This window comes from Populus euphratica, unplaced genomic scaffold (assembly GCF_000495115.2).
Source record: "Populus euphratica unplaced genomic scaffold, PopEup_1.0 scaffold35.1, whole genome shotgun sequence".
Lineage (NCBI taxonomy): Eukaryota > Viridiplantae > Streptophyta > Magnoliopsida > Malpighiales > Salicaceae > Populus > Populus euphratica.
Window position 1 is genome coordinate 1,221,770 of NW_011499860.1, and position 18,978 is coordinate 1,240,747.

General features: G+C 33.2%; 1 protein-coding gene across 4 annotated transcripts; it reads right to left on the bottom strand.

The window, feature by feature from the left end:
- Nucleotides 1-481: 481 nt before the first annotated feature.
- LOC105124533 (uncharacterized) lies at nucleotides 482-15,513 on the bottom strand. 4 transcript variants are annotated; one of them, XM_011024582.1, is made up of 12 exons: nucleotides 14,807-15,513; nucleotides 9,962-10,048; nucleotides 7,972-8,048; nucleotides 5,088-5,694; nucleotides 4,236-4,335; nucleotides 3,980-4,119; nucleotides 3,807-3,890; nucleotides 3,448-3,552; nucleotides 2,839-2,976; nucleotides 2,701-2,748; nucleotides 2,296-2,397; nucleotides 482-1,196 (listed from the first exon to the last, which is right to left on the bottom strand). In XM_011024582.1, exons 1-12 carry the CDS (start codon nucleotides 15,038-15,040, stop codon nucleotides 795-797), a joined length of 2,124 nt encoding a protein of 707 aa, XP_011022884.1. In that variant the 5' UTR covers nucleotides 15,041-15,513; the 3' UTR covers nucleotides 482-794. The 4 variants fall into 4 exon arrangements, with proteins under 4 accessions (XP_011022884.1, XP_011022883.1, XP_011022885.1 ...); XM_011024581.1 differs by having other exon boundaries at nucleotides 3,807-3,893; XM_011024583.1 differs by having other exon boundaries at nucleotides 3,807-3,893; nucleotides 4,010-4,119; nucleotides 14,807-15,512.
- Between the last annotated feature and the right edge of the window lie 3,465 nt (nucleotides 15,514-18,978).

Consider the following 18,978-nt stretch of genomic DNA (forward strand, 5'->3'; position numbering starts at 1 on the left):
TGAAGAAGTCGTAGCTTGAAGCTGAAAAAAAGCACGAATCAAGAAAAAGCAAACCACCAGTGGAGTAGAAACTTTGATTGGCTAACCAGTATACATTACCTCCTTTGCAAGATCCAAAATCAATCATGTTCAGAAACAGAAGAAACTTTCTTCTCAAGATCATCGGTCGCCTCCAAAGTTCATGGTAATAATTTACTTCATTCTGAATGATTCGAGCACTGTGCAAAGCACCTTTAGTGACTCTTCAATGTCTGCAAATAGCCTCACCTTCCTCCAAAAAGGAGATTTTAGGTTCACATTCTGCGCCTCCAAACTACGCATAAAAAGAAAGCAAAAACTTATCCTAGGATCACAATCCAGGGTACAAAGGAGCACATTCCGCTTCAAGATGTAGCCAAGCATTATATTGTTACAAACCATCAAGAATTACCATTGATTAACGATTATTATTATTTCCTACAGCTGCCAAACTTCCCAGATCAGACAAGCATTAGAGTTTTATGGACTGATATTATTATTTCATGAAGGTGCTTAAACAAAGATTCCTCTTCCTGCAAAGTTATCAAAATACCAACTGGGTATTAATATTAGTTGCCTAATCTGCCGTTAGTATTAGTTTTCTGCTATTTCTATCTTAGCATAACTTAACTAAATAGCAAGATAACTATATTCCCTACTTATTACTATGCAAGATGCCTAGTCTGGAAGAGGACAGGCACAAATTATGAGAAAAGATCACTGATAAAGTTCTTCGATGCACAGTCAAGCTGTGAAACTCCAACTGGATCCATTGGTCAGTTCTCCTGTCCCAGGCTTGAAGAAGAGGTGGTCAGATGGTGTTTCAAACCATCTTGCTGCTCAACCTCCTGCTTGTGGGACATGTGAGATTCCTTGTCCACTTTTGGAGAAGATTTTTTTAATCCACGATTAAACTCCCTCCTTTGCTGCCTCATTTGTTCTTTCAACATAGGAAATGTCATTTTCTCAAGCTTCTCTTGTATGGGAGAATCATCATTACGGCCTTTTAGGAATGGAGGAAGAGGTTTTGCAGGTCCAGAGAGGTACTGAGTGATGGCTGCTGGGGTGCTGAGTCCTTCTTGTGCACGTTTTGCTTGAGCAACTGAAGTTGCTTTCCCACCAGCATTAATATCCTTCCAACATTTGGACATCTCTTCCAACCTTGCTTTTTCTTGGACCTAAACCCAATCAAAGCAATCACCAAATATAAATAATGTATTCTAATGAGACAGAGAAAGGGAGAGAGACAGAGTCATTGTTTAATTGACTGGTAAAAGTTCATGGCTTGCAAATACAAGGAGATAGGATAGAGTCTTGTATTCAGCCACTTCATCAGGATAAAAAATAATAGAAGAAAAGATAAAGTGAGGAATTCCTTCGCATGCACCTTCCAAAGAGCCTATATTTTAGAAGGTCCACAATAGTGTAGTGATCTAATAAATGCACCTGCCATAAAGCGGCTGCTCTCAAACTGAAGACTTCAATCATTGAAATATGCAAGGACTCCCAGACAAGTACAACACATTACAGTTATTTCACCTCAATTATCTATATAATTGTTAATCATGTTTGAGTAAACAGTTCATTATCAAGCTAATTCAGCAGGGATTGCATCCAATGCCCGAGACAATAGAATTGGAACCTAGGTTTACATCATATAATGGCTAACAAGACTCTGAATGGCCTGTGATTTCAGTGATGGTGATGGCGCTGACTATTATCTAAAAAGCCAAACATCTGAATACCGTGAACATAAAAAAACATGTCTAAAAATTGAGGTGGATGTTTTAGCAAAACTCAAATAATTCTTTGGGAAAACTGGCTTCAGAAATTGGGAAGCCTTTTCCACCATTTAATAAAATAAAGCTCATGTCACCATTAGTGAGAGAAGATTTGGTATCTAACTATTCAAACCTATATATGCTGTGACTTTGGTCAGGGAGATTTGGTTCATAAGTAGCTCTACTGCAAGGAAAGGCAGAAACCCTACAAGTTTCAAATGACAGTGATCTCATGTTCAGAACATGTTTCTTTATTTTCTCATCTGGTTTTAAAATGTGAATTAATACACTTCTCACCATTTCTTCTTTCACTTTCTCCGAGGAAAGAGAATTAAGACAAGAATTGTGAAATTGTGAAGATATTTTTGGAAAGTTATTGTTCAAAGTATGAACTGCCTTCAACATAAATCATCGTTAGTGAGTGTTGTAAGAAGAGAGAAGAAATTATCAATACTAGTAGTAGTAGTAGTAGTAGAAAGAAGAAGTGCGTTCTTGCCTTCTCATTATTGTAGAATGTTCTTCTACGCTCCTTTGCCCTACAAATAGCATTTTTTATCCCATGGTTGTCCATAGCTCCATTTGGCCACATTTCCGCAAGCTGAATGGAATAAAATAAAGAGTTAACAGACTGATCATATGCACTAAATATATTTTTCTTCTTAATTTATATAGTATTCCTTTTAGATTGTCACTGTTTCCATTTTTTTTTTTTAATCACGGTTCTCCATCTCTACAAAAAGTTGTCTTTATAAAGATGAAATTTGTATTCCGTAATTGAGCAGGCACAGTACTATAAAATTATAAACTCTCAGGCATGGCTAACATAAACCAGATAAGAAGCAATAATAAGAAAAACTTTTCACGTGAGATTGAAAACAAAAAGAATGGCTACAGCGAGTACCTCAACATACAGCTTTCTGATATGTGGACCTTTGTCTTCATCCATCCCCTAGAAAACATTAAGGGGTAACATCGAGAACATAGTACAACTATCAAATTTTGCCACAAGAAGCAAAGTAAAATAATGGCGTAGTTATACCTGAACAAATAGGTCATAAAGATCACATATCTTATCTTCCATCTTATTGTCCATAACGTACTTCTCATCCATAGCTCCTTTTTCTTCATAAATAATTGCTTTTTGAAAGTCACCACCTGCTTTCTCTCTTTTAGATGCCTGCTTTATCATAAATAGCAACAGTAAAGCACGCAATAATGTGTCCTTCAGATCATCACTAGCAAAAAGTTTAAACTACTAAACTGGTGCTTTCTACACAAGTCATTCATGCAAAAAGGGGAACAATGAAAATGTGTTGTGATTGTTGATGCACCTTACTGGAATGCAAAATAATCCAATAAAGAAAAAAATGATCATTTCCTCTCTCCACTGTCCTAAACAACATTCTATTACACTGCCAATTAGTGTAGAAGATGACACTGTTTTCAGTTTACTTTTCCAGATTATGTTGAGAGGAATAAAGCAAATTTATTAGAAGCCCGTCAACTGTTACAGAGACAAAGTAGCAAATACTAGTCTTCTTGATGCATTGTTAACATACACACATCGATTGAAATCTCAATTGCATATTGTTTTAATGAAAATGAGCTTTATTTAAATTGGAAATGAACACTTGAGCATATTGGAAACCTGCAGTTCTATCATCTCCATGACCTCCCTTCTAATAAGCTGGAATCTGTCAGCTTTCTCTTGCTTTGCTGTTGGTCCCATTTCAACCATCTCTCTCAGATTTTTCTGTACAAAAACAATTTGGAGGAAGGGTGAAAATGAAGGGGAAATCAGTTTATGTGCATGGAATCAGATTAAGGAAGAGCATTAGAAAATCTGTCAATTACAACGTATAATTTTCCAGGATTAAATAATCACTATTCCATCTTAGGCTGATCCAAGATACTCAACACTGGTACTTACAGTGAACTATATTGATCATGAAAACCTCTAGTGTGTTTACAATTATCTATTAATCCAATTGTAACGAAACCGAATACCTTCAGTGTCCTGAGCTGAATTAAATGCCCAAGAATACTCATAAGGCGATTGATTAATTCCTCTGATATTTTTCCTTGGCTTGACTGCTGCAGTTACCAGAGAAATAATTAAGTTCAAGATCTTACACATGTTCTGTCTGTGAGACATAAAGAGAGAGAGTGTAAAGTTTCACATAAGAAAAACAGGAAAATGATTTCTGTACAGCTAGCTTGGCAACTTTAGCAAGCTTCTGCTTCACTTCAGAAGGCAATCTTCTTTTGATAGCTGTGGATGAGGCATCAGTATCCTGAACTTCAATATTCCGTGGTCTAGCTGTAAATAAAGATTTTTATATCTTTGGACTGGAAAATAATGATCATTTATTAAAGATATATTCAAATTTTCTCATTGTATAAGACCAAATTTGCTTGCAGAATTGGGTTACTCACATTCTGCAACCACTTTCTCTAAATCCCTGATGGCCCTTTCAAGCATACTACCCTTAAGCTGCAAGCTAGAAACATCCTTTGGATGTATGATGGCAGTTTTCTGCCAAAATAAAATCAAAATGAGTTTAATCTCAATGAAATTCATATCATATATTGCAAATACACAACAAATTATATGCCACAAGAACTGAAAACCATCTTACGAACTTACAACAGAACAAGCTACAAGCTAGCTCTCTCTCTCTCTCTCTCTGTGTTTGTGTCAGAGTGGGGGGGGGCAGCGTGTGCTCACACAAGGGGTGAGGGAGAAAGTATCCATAATTTTTATGGAGTTAAGAAACTCATGCATACTCAGTTTCATGCCCTCTTATCAAGTAGACTCTCTGCAAACCAAAACAAAGCCATCTTATAGCGCATGATCCAATTAAAGATACACCCCCGAGCTGGGTGGTGAAAAGGATAACTGCATATCCTGAGAAGAAAGACCAATAATTTTACTAATTTTACTATTTCACCAGCTATAATTGTATTAGTAATCACCAAGGCAACAAAAAGAGGATAATTGACAGGCATCAATCATATAAATCAGAGTATTGTGTTCACAGCAAAAATTGAAACTTAGAAGGGTTTCTTATGCAAATTACAGTAGATTAAACAGCAACAAATTAACTAATAATGTTGTTTCTTATATGATTAAAAGCCAAGAACTATCCTGCTAGTGACCAGTATTCAGCAGACAAATCACCAAATAACGTTTCCAAAAGAAATCACCTGTCAGCTGCAAGGGAAAGCAAAACAAGTTTGATGGATACTTTTGTGCTGGGATTTCTAGTGAATATCAGAACTTATTACCTTTTCAGCTTGCACTGGATAATGAGGAAGATTCAGGTCAGGCAGTTCATGTCTTCCCTTCTTGTTTCTTTGAGAAAATTTGGGAGAGGATGTGCTGCTGGTTTTACTAGCTACTCTTTTCGATTGAAGCCCAAATTGGCTGGGAGCATAGTTTTCTTGATACTTTTCATATGAAACTACAGATAATTCACCTGTATCTTTCACACTTCTACCCAAATTCACAGGCTGGAGGACTCCATTCATCTGTTTTTCGGCGTTATTCACTCTTGTGCAGGAGATGGACTCATCCCTGTTTGTTATTCCTGAATAAGATGAATTTTCAGATCTTATATCAGGAGCAGCAGGCTTTTTGTCAGAAGATCCTACAGGATAAGTCAATGAATGCAGTTTCCCATCATGATGATATTCACCATCAGCAGCTAAACTCTGAGAGGTGGTTGGAAATGGTTCAACCAGAGGTTTATTCCTCGTAGCAATATCCATACTTGCATGACCTACTTTTGCGTGTTTGTTTCTTACATGATCATCATCCTTCTCTTCTTTAGCTTTCTGTATATTATTCCTTCTTTTCTTTGGCTGGCTGTGAGTGGATGAGATCGGTTTGTTCCTAGCATTGCAGATAAAAGAAAATCAGATCGATGTTCAAATGAAGTACCATGACATGCTATTTGGCCAAAGACCAGAAAGAACAGAATGGCAGTAACTATAAAAATCAGTTAGTGAACTATAAATGTATCCTTCACATGCATGTGTCCTCCATCACCCATCGTAATCTCTTATTCCTATATTAATGATGAATGTCCTTACCCTTATACATAGACACCCAAATCTTATGTGGCCATTTTTGTTCAAGATCTTCCAATTACAGAAAAAGGTGTCACTATTTGAAGAATTTTGAGAGAAGTCTTTCTCTTTTCTTAATATTACATGTTTGTACAATAAATAAGGAAGAGAAGCTAACCCACTGACCCTCAAAACAAGAAATAAATAATAGATAGGAAAATATTCTACACTAAACTAGAAAGCAATAATCTAGAGAATCTGAATAGTTAATACCAGATTTTATTTCCTAAACCATATATACTAAGATTTCTCTAAGATTCTAACTGATTTTGAGACTGATTTCCACACTTCCCCTCAAGCTGGGTTGTATATGTTATACATGCCCAGCTTGTGACTCAATTCTTCAAAATTAGTTCTTTGTAGAGCTTTGGTGAAGATATCTGCAATCTAAGATTTTGTTGGAGTGTAGATGAGGTGAGCAATGTTCTTCTCAATCTTTTCTGTGATGAAGTGTCGATCTATTTCAATGTGCTTTGTCCTATCATAATGAACTGGATTCTTTGCTATGCTTGTGGCTGCTTGATTATCACAATGCATCTGGATAGGTGTCAATGATTCCCTGCCAAGTTCCTTAAGTAATCTTTGTATCCACATCCCTTCACAGATACCAAGAGCTATAGCTTTCAGCTTAGATTCTGCACTGCTTTTAGATACCACATGTTGTTTCTTGCTTCTCCAAGTTACTAGATTTCCCCAAACATAGGAGCAATATCCAGAAGTAGATCTCCTATCTAATGTCTCCTGCCCAGTCTGCATCTATGTAGATTTTAATATTTTTGTTGTCACATTTCTTGTATAGAAGGCCTCTACCAGGAGTCATTTTTAGGTACCTCAAGATTCTATTAACTGCTGCCATATGATCTTCTGTCGAGTTGTTCATGAATTGGCTTACAAAATTGATAGAAAAGCCAATATCAGTTTGGTATGTGAAAGATAGATGAGTCGACCCACAAGTCTTTGATATCTCTCCCTATCCACTGGTATACTATCATTTTCTGCTCCTATCTTCTTTGTTGAATCCATTGGAGTGTCCGCAGGTTTGCATCCAAGCATTCCTGTTTTTTTTAGCAGATCCAAGACATATTTTCATTGAGAAACATGTATACCTTTCCTTGATCGTGCCACTTCCATGCCAATATGTGATTAATCTCCCTTACATTTCCCCAAAGTTTCAAACAACTAATATATTTACCAAGGCTTTATCTTGTCATCAACATTAATTCATGGTTGACAATTAATGCTTCATAATCCACCGACATCAATTTGAGGGGATGGTAGTTGTGATATCTTAATTTTGAAAGATTGATTGATATGCAATTATTTGATTTGTGGAGCCTTGATATAGGAGATTGATTGATAGGTACATAGTTACCTTTTTAAAGAGATTATAATTATGATTTGTAAGGTGTAATTATATTACTATTTGACTATTTAATGAGAAAAGATCCTCTATTGAGAGAGGCATCCAAACCATTTTGACAACCCAAACCCATGTTTTGGCATCTTATATCAATGGATGATTGAATATGTAATTAATTGTAATTCAAAAAATCCAAAAATATCTTGCTCATAGAGTAGACAAATCCTCCACATTCCTTCAACGTGAAATAAGAAGATACTCTAATTCCTTAACCACAAAAGCTTCTTTGGTGATACAATCCACAATTTCATATATTCACAAAGATCTAGTCAGCTATAACATATTTAGTAGCTAGCCTTTACACAAACAAATTTCATAGGCATTAAGTGCATGCCCATATCCATTATATATCTAATGTTCTAGGAACTACACATAGTCGGTGAATATCAAAATAATCAATCATTTAAAAAAAAATGCTTAAAGCAAAGCAAAGAACTGAATTATTTTGAAGCAAAAACCAATCATTTGAATAGACCATACTAGTTTAAATCTTTCAAACTAATTATCAAAACTTTAGCAATGCATCATCATGGGATCCAAATTGCACTGAGACATAAAAGGAATGAAAAAGACAGAGCTACCAAAAGACAACGTGAACAAGAAGAGTTTACAAGAACTCACATGTGTTCTAATTCTCCCTTATTCACAAAGAATCCATCATGTTCGGTAGTTGACCCATCAATTTCAAAATACTCATCCTGTGAAATGTCATGTCATGGACAACATTGCAACAAGTTAACAGAAAGGACTATAATGTCACAGGAACAATTAACAACCAACTTTTTCCATGATAGAAATGTTTCCAGGGGAAAAGCTAGTGGAATAATATGACAACAGTGAGAAAGAATTGTGGACTAGTGGTGGTCGACAAGCTTACAATGGAACATTTCAGGAATATAAAGAGAAACGTTAGAAATCCAGTATGCACAAACTAGACCTAGCTTCCAATAGGAAAATGCAATATCTAAAATATTGCAAATTTCAATATCAAGCCAATCACCAAAATAGTTGCCCCTGGAATACGAGGTGTAGAAGGTGCTTTATACAGGGATTAAGTAGCTTCAATAAGAAAAATAGCCATAACAAAACCCTAATTCCAATAAATACTAAATAACCTAAACAAGAAATTCCATAAATAAGAACAAAATTTCTAAGTTACTGATTATTACAAACTAACACATAGCAGGACCAAAGTAATTTTCCCTCAACTGCATCATAGAGCTTATCTGAATCATTGTGGCATGTATTTTACTGAGCAAAAGACTGGTCTTAGTCATGAACTGAACATATCAACGTTTGAAGCAAAAGACCCAGCTAAAGTCACTACATCTACGTGGAAACCAACTCAGTAAAAGAAATAATAGTGACTGTTTTTTACTGAAGCTCTTTGCCAGTCATTTCTATAACCAAGTTAACACAATGACACAAAATATTGATGATGGTGATATTTCATTCACTATCAATATTAGACTCATATTGTAGTTACCATCATCATAAAAAAATTTATTATAGCCATGTTACCAACCAGTTCAGTATCATCTATGAAAGAATCATCAGTTTCATACTGAACTTTATCAGGAACACCATCAAGTTCTTCCTCATCGCTTCACTGATTACCCTAAAAAAGTAAATTGTCAAAACATGGCATCGCATAAGATTCTCAGGCATTGGCAGTACCAAGCACAAGTTATACATAAGATGTTAAAATTCTTCTATGTTGGCTGTTATCCTACCACATCCCCCCTCCTTTATCCATGCTTGGGACTGGCTATAGCAAGCTAAGTTAGCAAAGCAGTATTCTATTCTATTTTATTTTTCAATTTTTTTCTGTAACCAAGAATAAGTTGCAGAGGAAAAAAGAAAACTGCATTTATCTGAACAGTGAATATAAACAGTCCAGGTTGCACTTGTGATTCACCTGTCTAAAGCTACAATGCTTGGACATTGAAAATAATATGGAAAAAGATAGATTTGATGCATATGGCCATATTATTCTTGCTGTTTTATTAATTAGTCATATAAGGGGTTAACAGTGTGCTACTACCAAAGCTTGAGTCTTGGTTGAGTAGCTGGAGCTATAATACTAGACCAAGTGGCCAAAAATGATCAGGACTAATTAGCCATATAATAATAAGATTATCTGCAGATAAACGCAAAACTGTTCAGCTGGTCTGAACATAATTAATCTTAAGATATAGAAGGAAAGGGAAATAACTCTAAAGATGTTTTGATTCTGCTAATTAATAAGAGAACAATTTCAAAAATAAAAGAGAAAATGTTATTCACTTGTACAGGAGATGAGGCAGGCTTGGAATGCCTGGACAGTCAAACTAAAAGGAAAAGATGATGAAATTAGGCATATCCGATGCTAAAGCTGCATAGATAAAAAACCAGTTTCAAGGGATCTTTGTTGGCTTGTTAATAATTAGAATGCTATATGTGGAATGTAATCTTTCTGGTGCACATAAATTAAGAAACTCCAGAAATAAAAGTGAAGAGCATCTAATAAATGTTTCAACCAAATAAATGCAATGAATATCAGATCCTCATCATCAATCTGTGTTACATTATCACCAAAGAAAAGAGACGAAGTGCAAAGAACTTTACATACCACATAGAGCCCCTCTATTTTCTCAATAACAGAACCAAGATGATTTGAAGAAGGTGCATTTTTTGATACAGATTCAGTGGGCTGGCCCTGAAATTTTGAAGCACAACAAAAGGTATCATGAATAGTGATTTCAATAAGTTTCAGCAGAAGTAGATTGAAAAGAAAGCGAGAGAGATGCAATTCGGGAGATGACATAACAGACGATAGCGCATCCATAAAGCCAAACATGCAACATAGTAAACTCCTGGAGAAGGATAACAAATTTTATATGGATATAATGTTGACTTCCCAGCTAATGAAATAAAACAACAAGCATCGCTATTTTCCTACAATAAGCAGTCTTCTACGCAGTATTATACTTGGAGCACAGTTGATAGTGCTACTCGCTACTCGTCCAAATGCACATGTTGCTCCAATATTTCATTATTATCCTTCTATAAGATGAAATTAATTTGAAAATGGGATGTGAGTTAAATCTACAACTACAGATAAAATCTAAGGAAGTTTTTTGTTAGTCACTTCTTTGATTTTGGCATTTTATACATTTTGAGGAGATGACAGGTTTCTGCCGATGAGAAAGATCTGACACTAGCTTGTACATTTCTACAATTATGTCGGCATAATAATAGTTTATAACAATAATATGAGAATGGTTTTATCAATAGCAAACTAGTACAACAGCCATTTCTACCTCGAAATATTTTGAACATTATGAGAACAGGTAAATAAATTATGTAAAAACTTGCACCATCAAGCTCAACAATTGTTTCAGTCTATAATTATGACCCTCTATAAACAAACGAGTATGCATGTTAGATAACTCACACAACACATGCAAAAAATATTTGTAGAATTAGACCTGTGGGCAGTTTTGTGAAACGAACTTACATCATCACCAGTTTCCCAACTGTTTCCCTGTCTATAAGGATTGACTTTTTACAAAAGAACCCAAATCTTCTTTTAATACTCCATGCATACAGCATTAGTGACATATTGCACTCTTTCCTATCATAGAATTCTGCATGCCATATAAATCCACATTTAATGCAATGTTAACCATAAGAAATCTCCAACAATTTCCTATCTGTAACCAGACTTCCCTAAATGATATTCTTTTACCAAGGTACTTGATACATGATGGATTCTTCTGAATATAGCAATATGCATCAGACCATTCATCTACAACGGTGTAAGCTTTTACTTTTTTGACAGATATAAATCATCTATTTTTTAAGTTTCTTACTTCACAAATTTAGAAATGCAATAGATATGAAAAAATTAGAACAAAGGGCATAACATCTCAAATCCATTTAACAATTGAAAGTTAAAGAACCCAACCCCCCCCCCCCCCCCCCCCCCCCCCCCCCCCCCCCCCCCCCCCCCCCCCCCCCCCCCCCCCCCCCCCCCCCCCCCCCCCCCCCCCCCCCCCCCCCCCCCCCCCCCCCCCCCCCCCCCCCCCCCCCCCCCCCCCCCCCCCCCCCCCCCCCCCCCCCCCCCCCCCCCCCCCCCCCCAAACACACACACAAAAAAGCACAATTGTACAAAATAAATATAAAAAAGTCATTAAGGACAATAAGTCAAGCTACATAATTCTTGTCAAAAAACCTTCAGGGCTCTTATAACAACTTCCATTGACTGAAAGAAACTCAACTTCAACTTGCAACTAAGGTTTGTAAGGGCCAAGTAGAAATTGCTTATCAAACTAAAAGCTTAATGTTTCTAGCACTTACAAACACCGCCTTCATGTCCATTCAAGTGTGGAACTAACAAGAAAGGTGTATGGTGTTTCTTAATCAGCTACTCAAGATGTGAGCAAATTAAGAAATGAAACTATAAATGTCAAGCTTGGGACTTGACGATACCATTATCATAATGAGTCAACTGCTGAGCTTAGCGACTTGTAGATGTCAACACAACAGTCATTGTCCATGTTAGCAATATTGTTGATATGACAGTCGACACATCAACAAAATGCAAGCAATATGCTAACATCAACATTGACAAGTGAGCTAGCATCGACAATTCCTAATGCTACAACATACACATTGCCTTTTTTATATAGTTTTGTTATGGATTTCTTATATATAATCGTGGTCTTCATAACAAAGGTTATTCTTACTTGAAGAATTGCTTAGCTATTTATGGATAATTTGCAAATAAATTTATATGCTTCACATTACAAGTTTAAGAGTAGGCACACATGTATGTGTGTATTGAACACACCTTGTATTCTTGTTGAACACAAATCCCATTTCCCTCTCCATTAATCACATCTTCCCTTTTTCATGTAGTATTTTAACCTATCTAGCTAAAAAATTAAGAAACATTTTAGCATATACAAACCTCTTATCTGATAAACTCCGTACTTATGAATTTTAGTGTAATCTCAATTTGAGCTAAAGGATCTAGATTTCATCGTTTTAATGCCACAAAAACAACCACACCTTAATCTCAAACTACTTTGGATCAGATCCTTTTGTGCCATTCAGCTCGATCATTAACCAAATTCACCTCAATATAGAGACTTGGATCCTTCAATCCCACATCCCTACAAGTTATTTTAGATCTTCTTCTTCCATCCTTTTTCCTTTCAATGTCAACATATCACTTCTCCAAACTAAGGCCTCTTTGTGACATACACAGGATGGAGGACCATTTTGATCACCCTTCCCTACTTTTATCTTGGCTCAGCTTAGCTAGCCCTAAGCCCGGAAAAAAAGGGAGGGTACAATAGGTTGACACCCAGTGTAAACTCTATCGTGTCTCATGTATGGATTCTTTGTGCTAATGCTGAAGTAGAGCTTGCAGGGCTATAAAGGAAACAATTTTTTCAAGATTTTTGAACTCCATAGGAAATTATATGCATTTTTTTAAACCAAATGACAAGTTTGTGCTGAAAACAACCTTTGCTAGAAAAAACACATGAGAAGCATAACACCACTTTAATATGGCTAGTGTAATTTTGATTGCACAATTCAATGGACCAACAATAAAAGATAAGCTCTTTGAGAAGATTAGGACACAAAGAGGACAATTACATATTTGTTTGTAAGTCAAGGATTGAAGTGGGAATGTATCACATTCACTAAAACATATTATTTACTACTTTCTACTTGCAAGGCAACCAAGATGTAGATGATTCAACAACTTGTGGGAGTAGACTGAAAAGCAAAATATTGAAAATGGAGATGCAGGGGTAATTTTGGACTTGCAGTTTGATGTGGTTTGGGGGTCTTGGAATAGGAAAAGATGAAAAGATTTATAGATCTAAGCATTGTTTCCAAAAATTCGGCATAGTTGATGCGAGTAATCTGAAAACCTTTCAGGACAAGCAATTATCTTTTCATCTAAGTTGAAATAAAATGATCCGGTACAATTAGTGTTTGTAATCTTAAAAATCTTTCAAGAAAAGAATTACCTTTTATAATATTAGCAGAGATAAGAACATTTTCATTTCTTCTTTTAGTATAGAATAGACTTGAGAGCTCTCGTTTTAGTTTCTTTTACCTCTTTGTTTTTGGGAGGATTTCGTATTGGAGTTTACAAAGCATAAAATTATTCACCGCCCAAAAATCATGTGTTCATAGAGAAGTCATAAGCTTGCCACTTCACTTATACTAGATTATCATTTTGTGTTGAAAACAAACATAGGAGAAAAAGAACCAGAAAAGGGTGTTTCAGGAAAAAAAGAAAGCAAAGAAAAGATCACAGTTTATAAACATAGGAGAAAAGTATGTCTCTGCTATTATGTAATTTTTCAAAATGAGAGTTGCATGATCAAACCCTTCATTTTATTTTGGTTAAGCCCGAACAGAGCCAAAATGAAATCATTTCAAAGTGACAAAAAACAATCCAGATAATTGCCAACAGCCATTGAGGGATGAAAACAAAATCAGAATAAAACATTTAACTGAGTGCTTCATGGAAAAATAATGATAAAAGATAATGCCTGAAGCGTTAAATAGATCTGTTAGTCATATAGTAACATCATACAAGGTCTTGGAATTAAGCTTTCCTCTTGTGATTCTGTTGGAAGAATAAGCCACACAACAAACCTGAAAGTAGGCAGATATCATCCTACACTGATAAACACTTGGGAATATTTTAAACTAATTTAGACATCCCCATGGAAGGACATTGGAAAGGAAGGTTAAAGCTAATTATTGAGTTTACATACGATAAAGCTCTTAGATGCCAGAAAGGCAAGCACATATCGGAATTTACATGAATTGTGACAAAGGAGGATAATAGATATGGAATTCAAACAATGATTCCACCATTAGAAATGGAAGTTTACAACTCCAACCATAGTTACCATGGATGAATACATATCAACAAATGGAGACAGCTGACACGGTACTTAATTCATACATGAAATCAAAATGATACGGAAAAAAACAACAGCACCTAAATTTAGTTATTCATAAAGTTATTATGATACAAACCATTATGGATCTCCTATGAATATAACTGCATAGAAACAGCAAACTAATTATAATTTAAAAGTAACTGAAGGCTATTAAATCCAAAGCAGATACTAGTAAATCAGCAAAATTGACAAAAACATTCTCAAATAATCAAGTTATTTACTTTCTTTCCATTCATCAAACATTTTGTTACAAAAAATAATTCTTCTTCCCAACATAAAGTTGAACGTAGAAACAAGTTGAAATTATCACATGTAGAACTTGCATTTGATTATCTCAAATACTGCATCAAATATTACAGCAAACACTTAATAAAACATGATATTCAATTAGAAAAAAAAAAGATAAAATCATAAACCCAGATAGAATTACAACAAAACAACCAATTTACATAAATGGGCTCTCAATAATATCTCACCAGAGAAAACTGAGCCTCTTGCCGGTCAGTATCCACAGAAGCAGGCGCCACAACAGCATCAATAGCAGGAGTAGTTTGATTCTGAGACTGAGACGAGCTTGCCTTGTTTGCTGCTGCATCTTTCAAAAGCTTCTTCCATGACACTATTGTTGTCTCTCCAGGATTGAGTTCAATGTAGAACCTTTGCCTAGGAGGACTACCAGTATCACCCTGTTTGGTATTACCAACCTCCATGAATGAATGGATAATTCCAAAGTTTGAGACTTTTTATGTCATGGGAATGGTGTAAACAACAAAGATGTAACCTTTGGAGGTGGGGTTGACTGATTAGTGGATTAAAGGAGAGAAAAAGAGAAACCCAGTAAAGGTGTGTGTTGGATAGTGAAAAATGCTGTGAAAGATTGGAAGGAGTAAATGCAAAATTTGGAAAACCATTGAACAGATTGTTGCTGGTTTTTGTTGTGCTTTTGGTTTTATTTGCCGTTTCTGTTGGGGAATTGTAAGAGAGGATACACCTGGCTCTTAGATTCAGTTACCTTCCATTTATGTGAAGATCGTGTGTTCAAAGTCTCCAAATTTGCCCCCTTTTTTTTTTTATTTGGGAAGTTGGTGCTGCAAAAATCGGGTTTTTTTCTTTGAAGGGGGATGAATTGTGGAATTTTTTTTTTTTATGAGAAAGAAAAATGCTGGCTTCATAAAAATAGATGATAAAAAATCTAAAATAAAAAATGACTCTGATGTTGGCACGAATAATGGTTACGTGATTTAATATGTGATTTCAAGTTAATTTTTAATACAATAAAATAAATATTAATATTACAAATACTGTTTATTGCATCATGATTTGAAAAAAAAAAAAAAACAGCAATAACTGTAATGCCATGGCCTCTCTCTTTTCATTGATTCTAACATGATCTAGCTCCCAACGAGGGAAGAGGATGAACTGGTCAAAATCAGGGAAAGCCAGCTTGACAGCGACAGTGCCTCTTGATTTGATCTGAGGTGCGAAGAGAAACAGCTCCTTTTAACTGGCTAACCACGGGACTAGGAAAAGGAAGCAGATTGGGGTGTTGGAAAACTTATCCTTCAATTGAATACAAGAATGTATAAATTAAAAAAAAAATATTAACATTAATTAAATATTAGAATTAAAAAACATACGAGTATTCAAATATATAACCAAGAAGAAATTATTTTTATTTTAATAAGTACTTTGTGTAAATACAATTTATTTATTTTAAATATAAAAAGTAAATTACAATAATCTCTTTGAAACATTAGAAACATGAAAAAAATAACTATTATTTAAAAAATAAGATCTAAACAATTTATAAAAAAATAGAGAGAGGGTATTAATTTAAATTTAAATAAGGAATTAATGCAAAGTAAAAAAAATAAAAAAGAAGGGTGTTAATCAAAATTAAAAACAAAAAACCAAGAGGTGCCTATGCTGATTTTTTTTAATGAAATAAAATACGTGTCATTTACTCTAATGTTTTTTAGATTCTAAAAACTAAATTTTCAATTTTTTTTACTTAAAAATATTTAAAAAAAAATAAAAAAAATGTTTGCAATAGCAACAACCTCTAATATCGCTAAACAACAAAGAATAATTGTTTGCAATAGCAACAAACTCTAATATCGCTAAACAACAAAGAATAATGAAATTAAAAAAAGCTTTTAAAAACCTCAATCTACGTTTTCTATTTCTAATATTGTAAAAAGAAAAAACTACCTCGAATTTCCCTTAAAAATTTCAACTCAACACTAAGATTACCTTTTTTGGTTGATGGAATATCAATAACCAATATTTGATGCATGAAATTGATTTTCTAATTTATAACCTTATATTAATAAGTATAAATTTTTGTGAAATCATTAAATTAGACTAAAATTTTATTAAAAAAATTTAAAGGTAATATTTCGTGTAAGTTTAAAATTTCAAACATTTAAAGCCACGGATATCTTCAAATAAGTTTTAAAAGTTACTGTTTGGAATTTATCATATTTTTCAAGTTAATTTAGAATTTTTTTATTTAATTTATAATATTTTTTTATTTATTTTCATCTTTATTCAAGATGTTTTTTCTAATATATGTAATGTTGACTTTTTATTAAAGAAAATTTACTTAAATTTAAAATTAAATTTTCCGGTGTGTTCTATTCAGCATAATTATATATTATTTTGTGATTGTTGTTTTTGTCCTGTTGTTTCCTTCTTTATTAGTTAATATCAAAGCACAATAAACCCTAATTATTAGTTGTTATATGTTGTTGAATAACCATGATTTAGAGACGTGGTCACATAATAAAACATAAAACATGTTTATGTAAAAGATGATAAAAAAAAACTCTCTTTTAAAAAAAGAGATATTAATTATATAAAATATATAAAAATAAATTATAGAATTGTGATAAATATTGTAAAGAGAAGTTAAAGAAGAATTATATCGTTCATCAACATAGATAAAAAAAGACAAAATTAAAGGATTATGAAGAGTGATGCGGAGGAGACAAAATTTCTTTATTAGAATGAGTTGGTGGCTTTAAAGGTACCCACAAGCCAACATGAGAAACCATTTTTAGGAATATTTAAAAATAAAACCATAAAATTAAAGTAAAAAATACACCAGAAGGTTACTCTAAAGAGACACGGGCAGAAGACAAGAGTTGTTCTAATCTCTTATTGCATTCTTGGTACAATGTAATAGTCATCCTCGTACTAAACCTTTATATACTTGAGTCTCTCTTTTTTTTTAATTAACTGGAAATGAAAAAAAAACTGGAAAATATTTTTTTAATAAATTAAAACAAGCAATTTTTTAAGATAATAAAAATGTGTAAATAAAAAAACTAGACAGGAAATAAAATAAATGTTTGCCCTGGTGTCATTAACGATTAATGCCAAAAAGACATAAAGACTTCTCTTGATATCTTGGTTAAATTATGTAACATTTGCTTTAAGGGTATCTCAAATCCAATTTTCGCAATGATTTCTTAAAATATTTCAATACCAAACTATAAAATAAAAAAAATTATACCAGGAGTTGTGGTAAAAACAAAAACAGAAAGACAAAAGTCTTTTTAGTTTTTCATTGGTAGTGAATGTTGGAGTTGGTTTATAAAATATATAGTGGGTCTTTTGAAATTAAATTATATGTAAGATTAATTTATATTTAAGGTTATAATTATATTGTACTTTATGATTTAACATGAGTATTTTAACATGTAATATTAATATATTTTAAAAATTAATTAAGTAAACAAGAAATTATTCTTAATGAATCTTTTGATAACAAAAATTTCCTTAATGAATCTTTTGATAACAAAAATTTTAAATTCAAAATAGTTTGTAGGTTAGCCTATAAGCTTATGGGATCATGAGTTTAAACTTGAATTTGGTTAAAGAAAAAAATATTTTGTTATTAAATTTCTATTTGATTAATAATTTCTTTTAGATCTCATGCATAAACCAATCCATTAATTAAGTGATATAAATGAATAAATTTATTAAAATATTATTTATAAAAAATGAACATTCATAAATATATTTTATAAATTTAAACGTTCATTAGTTATTTCATAAATTATAAATAATTTATGAATTATGAACATTATATAATTTTTAAATTTAATTAAATCAGTTTAGTAAACCTGATAATACATTAAATCAAGACCTAGATAATACATTAAATCAAAATTTAAATTAAGTTGTAATTTATTTTAAACTGAATTAAACCTAACTAAGCTAGGATGAAACTTGTTAGAATAAACTCTAAGAATTGTTTTTAATTAAAATGATTTTATTTTAATATTAACTCAACAAGTTGACAACTTGATTAAACCAAGTCAAATTTCTTTTTTTAAATTGATGGGTAAAGTGAATTTTACTCCTTATAAATTTAATAATATTTCAATTTGACTCTTATAATATGTAGCTAATATCAATTCTATAATTTTCAATATCTAACTAAAAGTTTTTCTCTTAATGAATCTTTTGATAACAAAATTTTTTAATTCAGAATAGTTTGTAGGTTAGGCTATAAGCTTATGGGATCATGAGTTTAAACTTGAATTTGGTTAAAGAAAAAAATATTTTGTTATTAAATTTCTATTTGATTAATAATTTCTTTTAGATCTCATGCATAAACCAATCCATTAATTAAGTGATA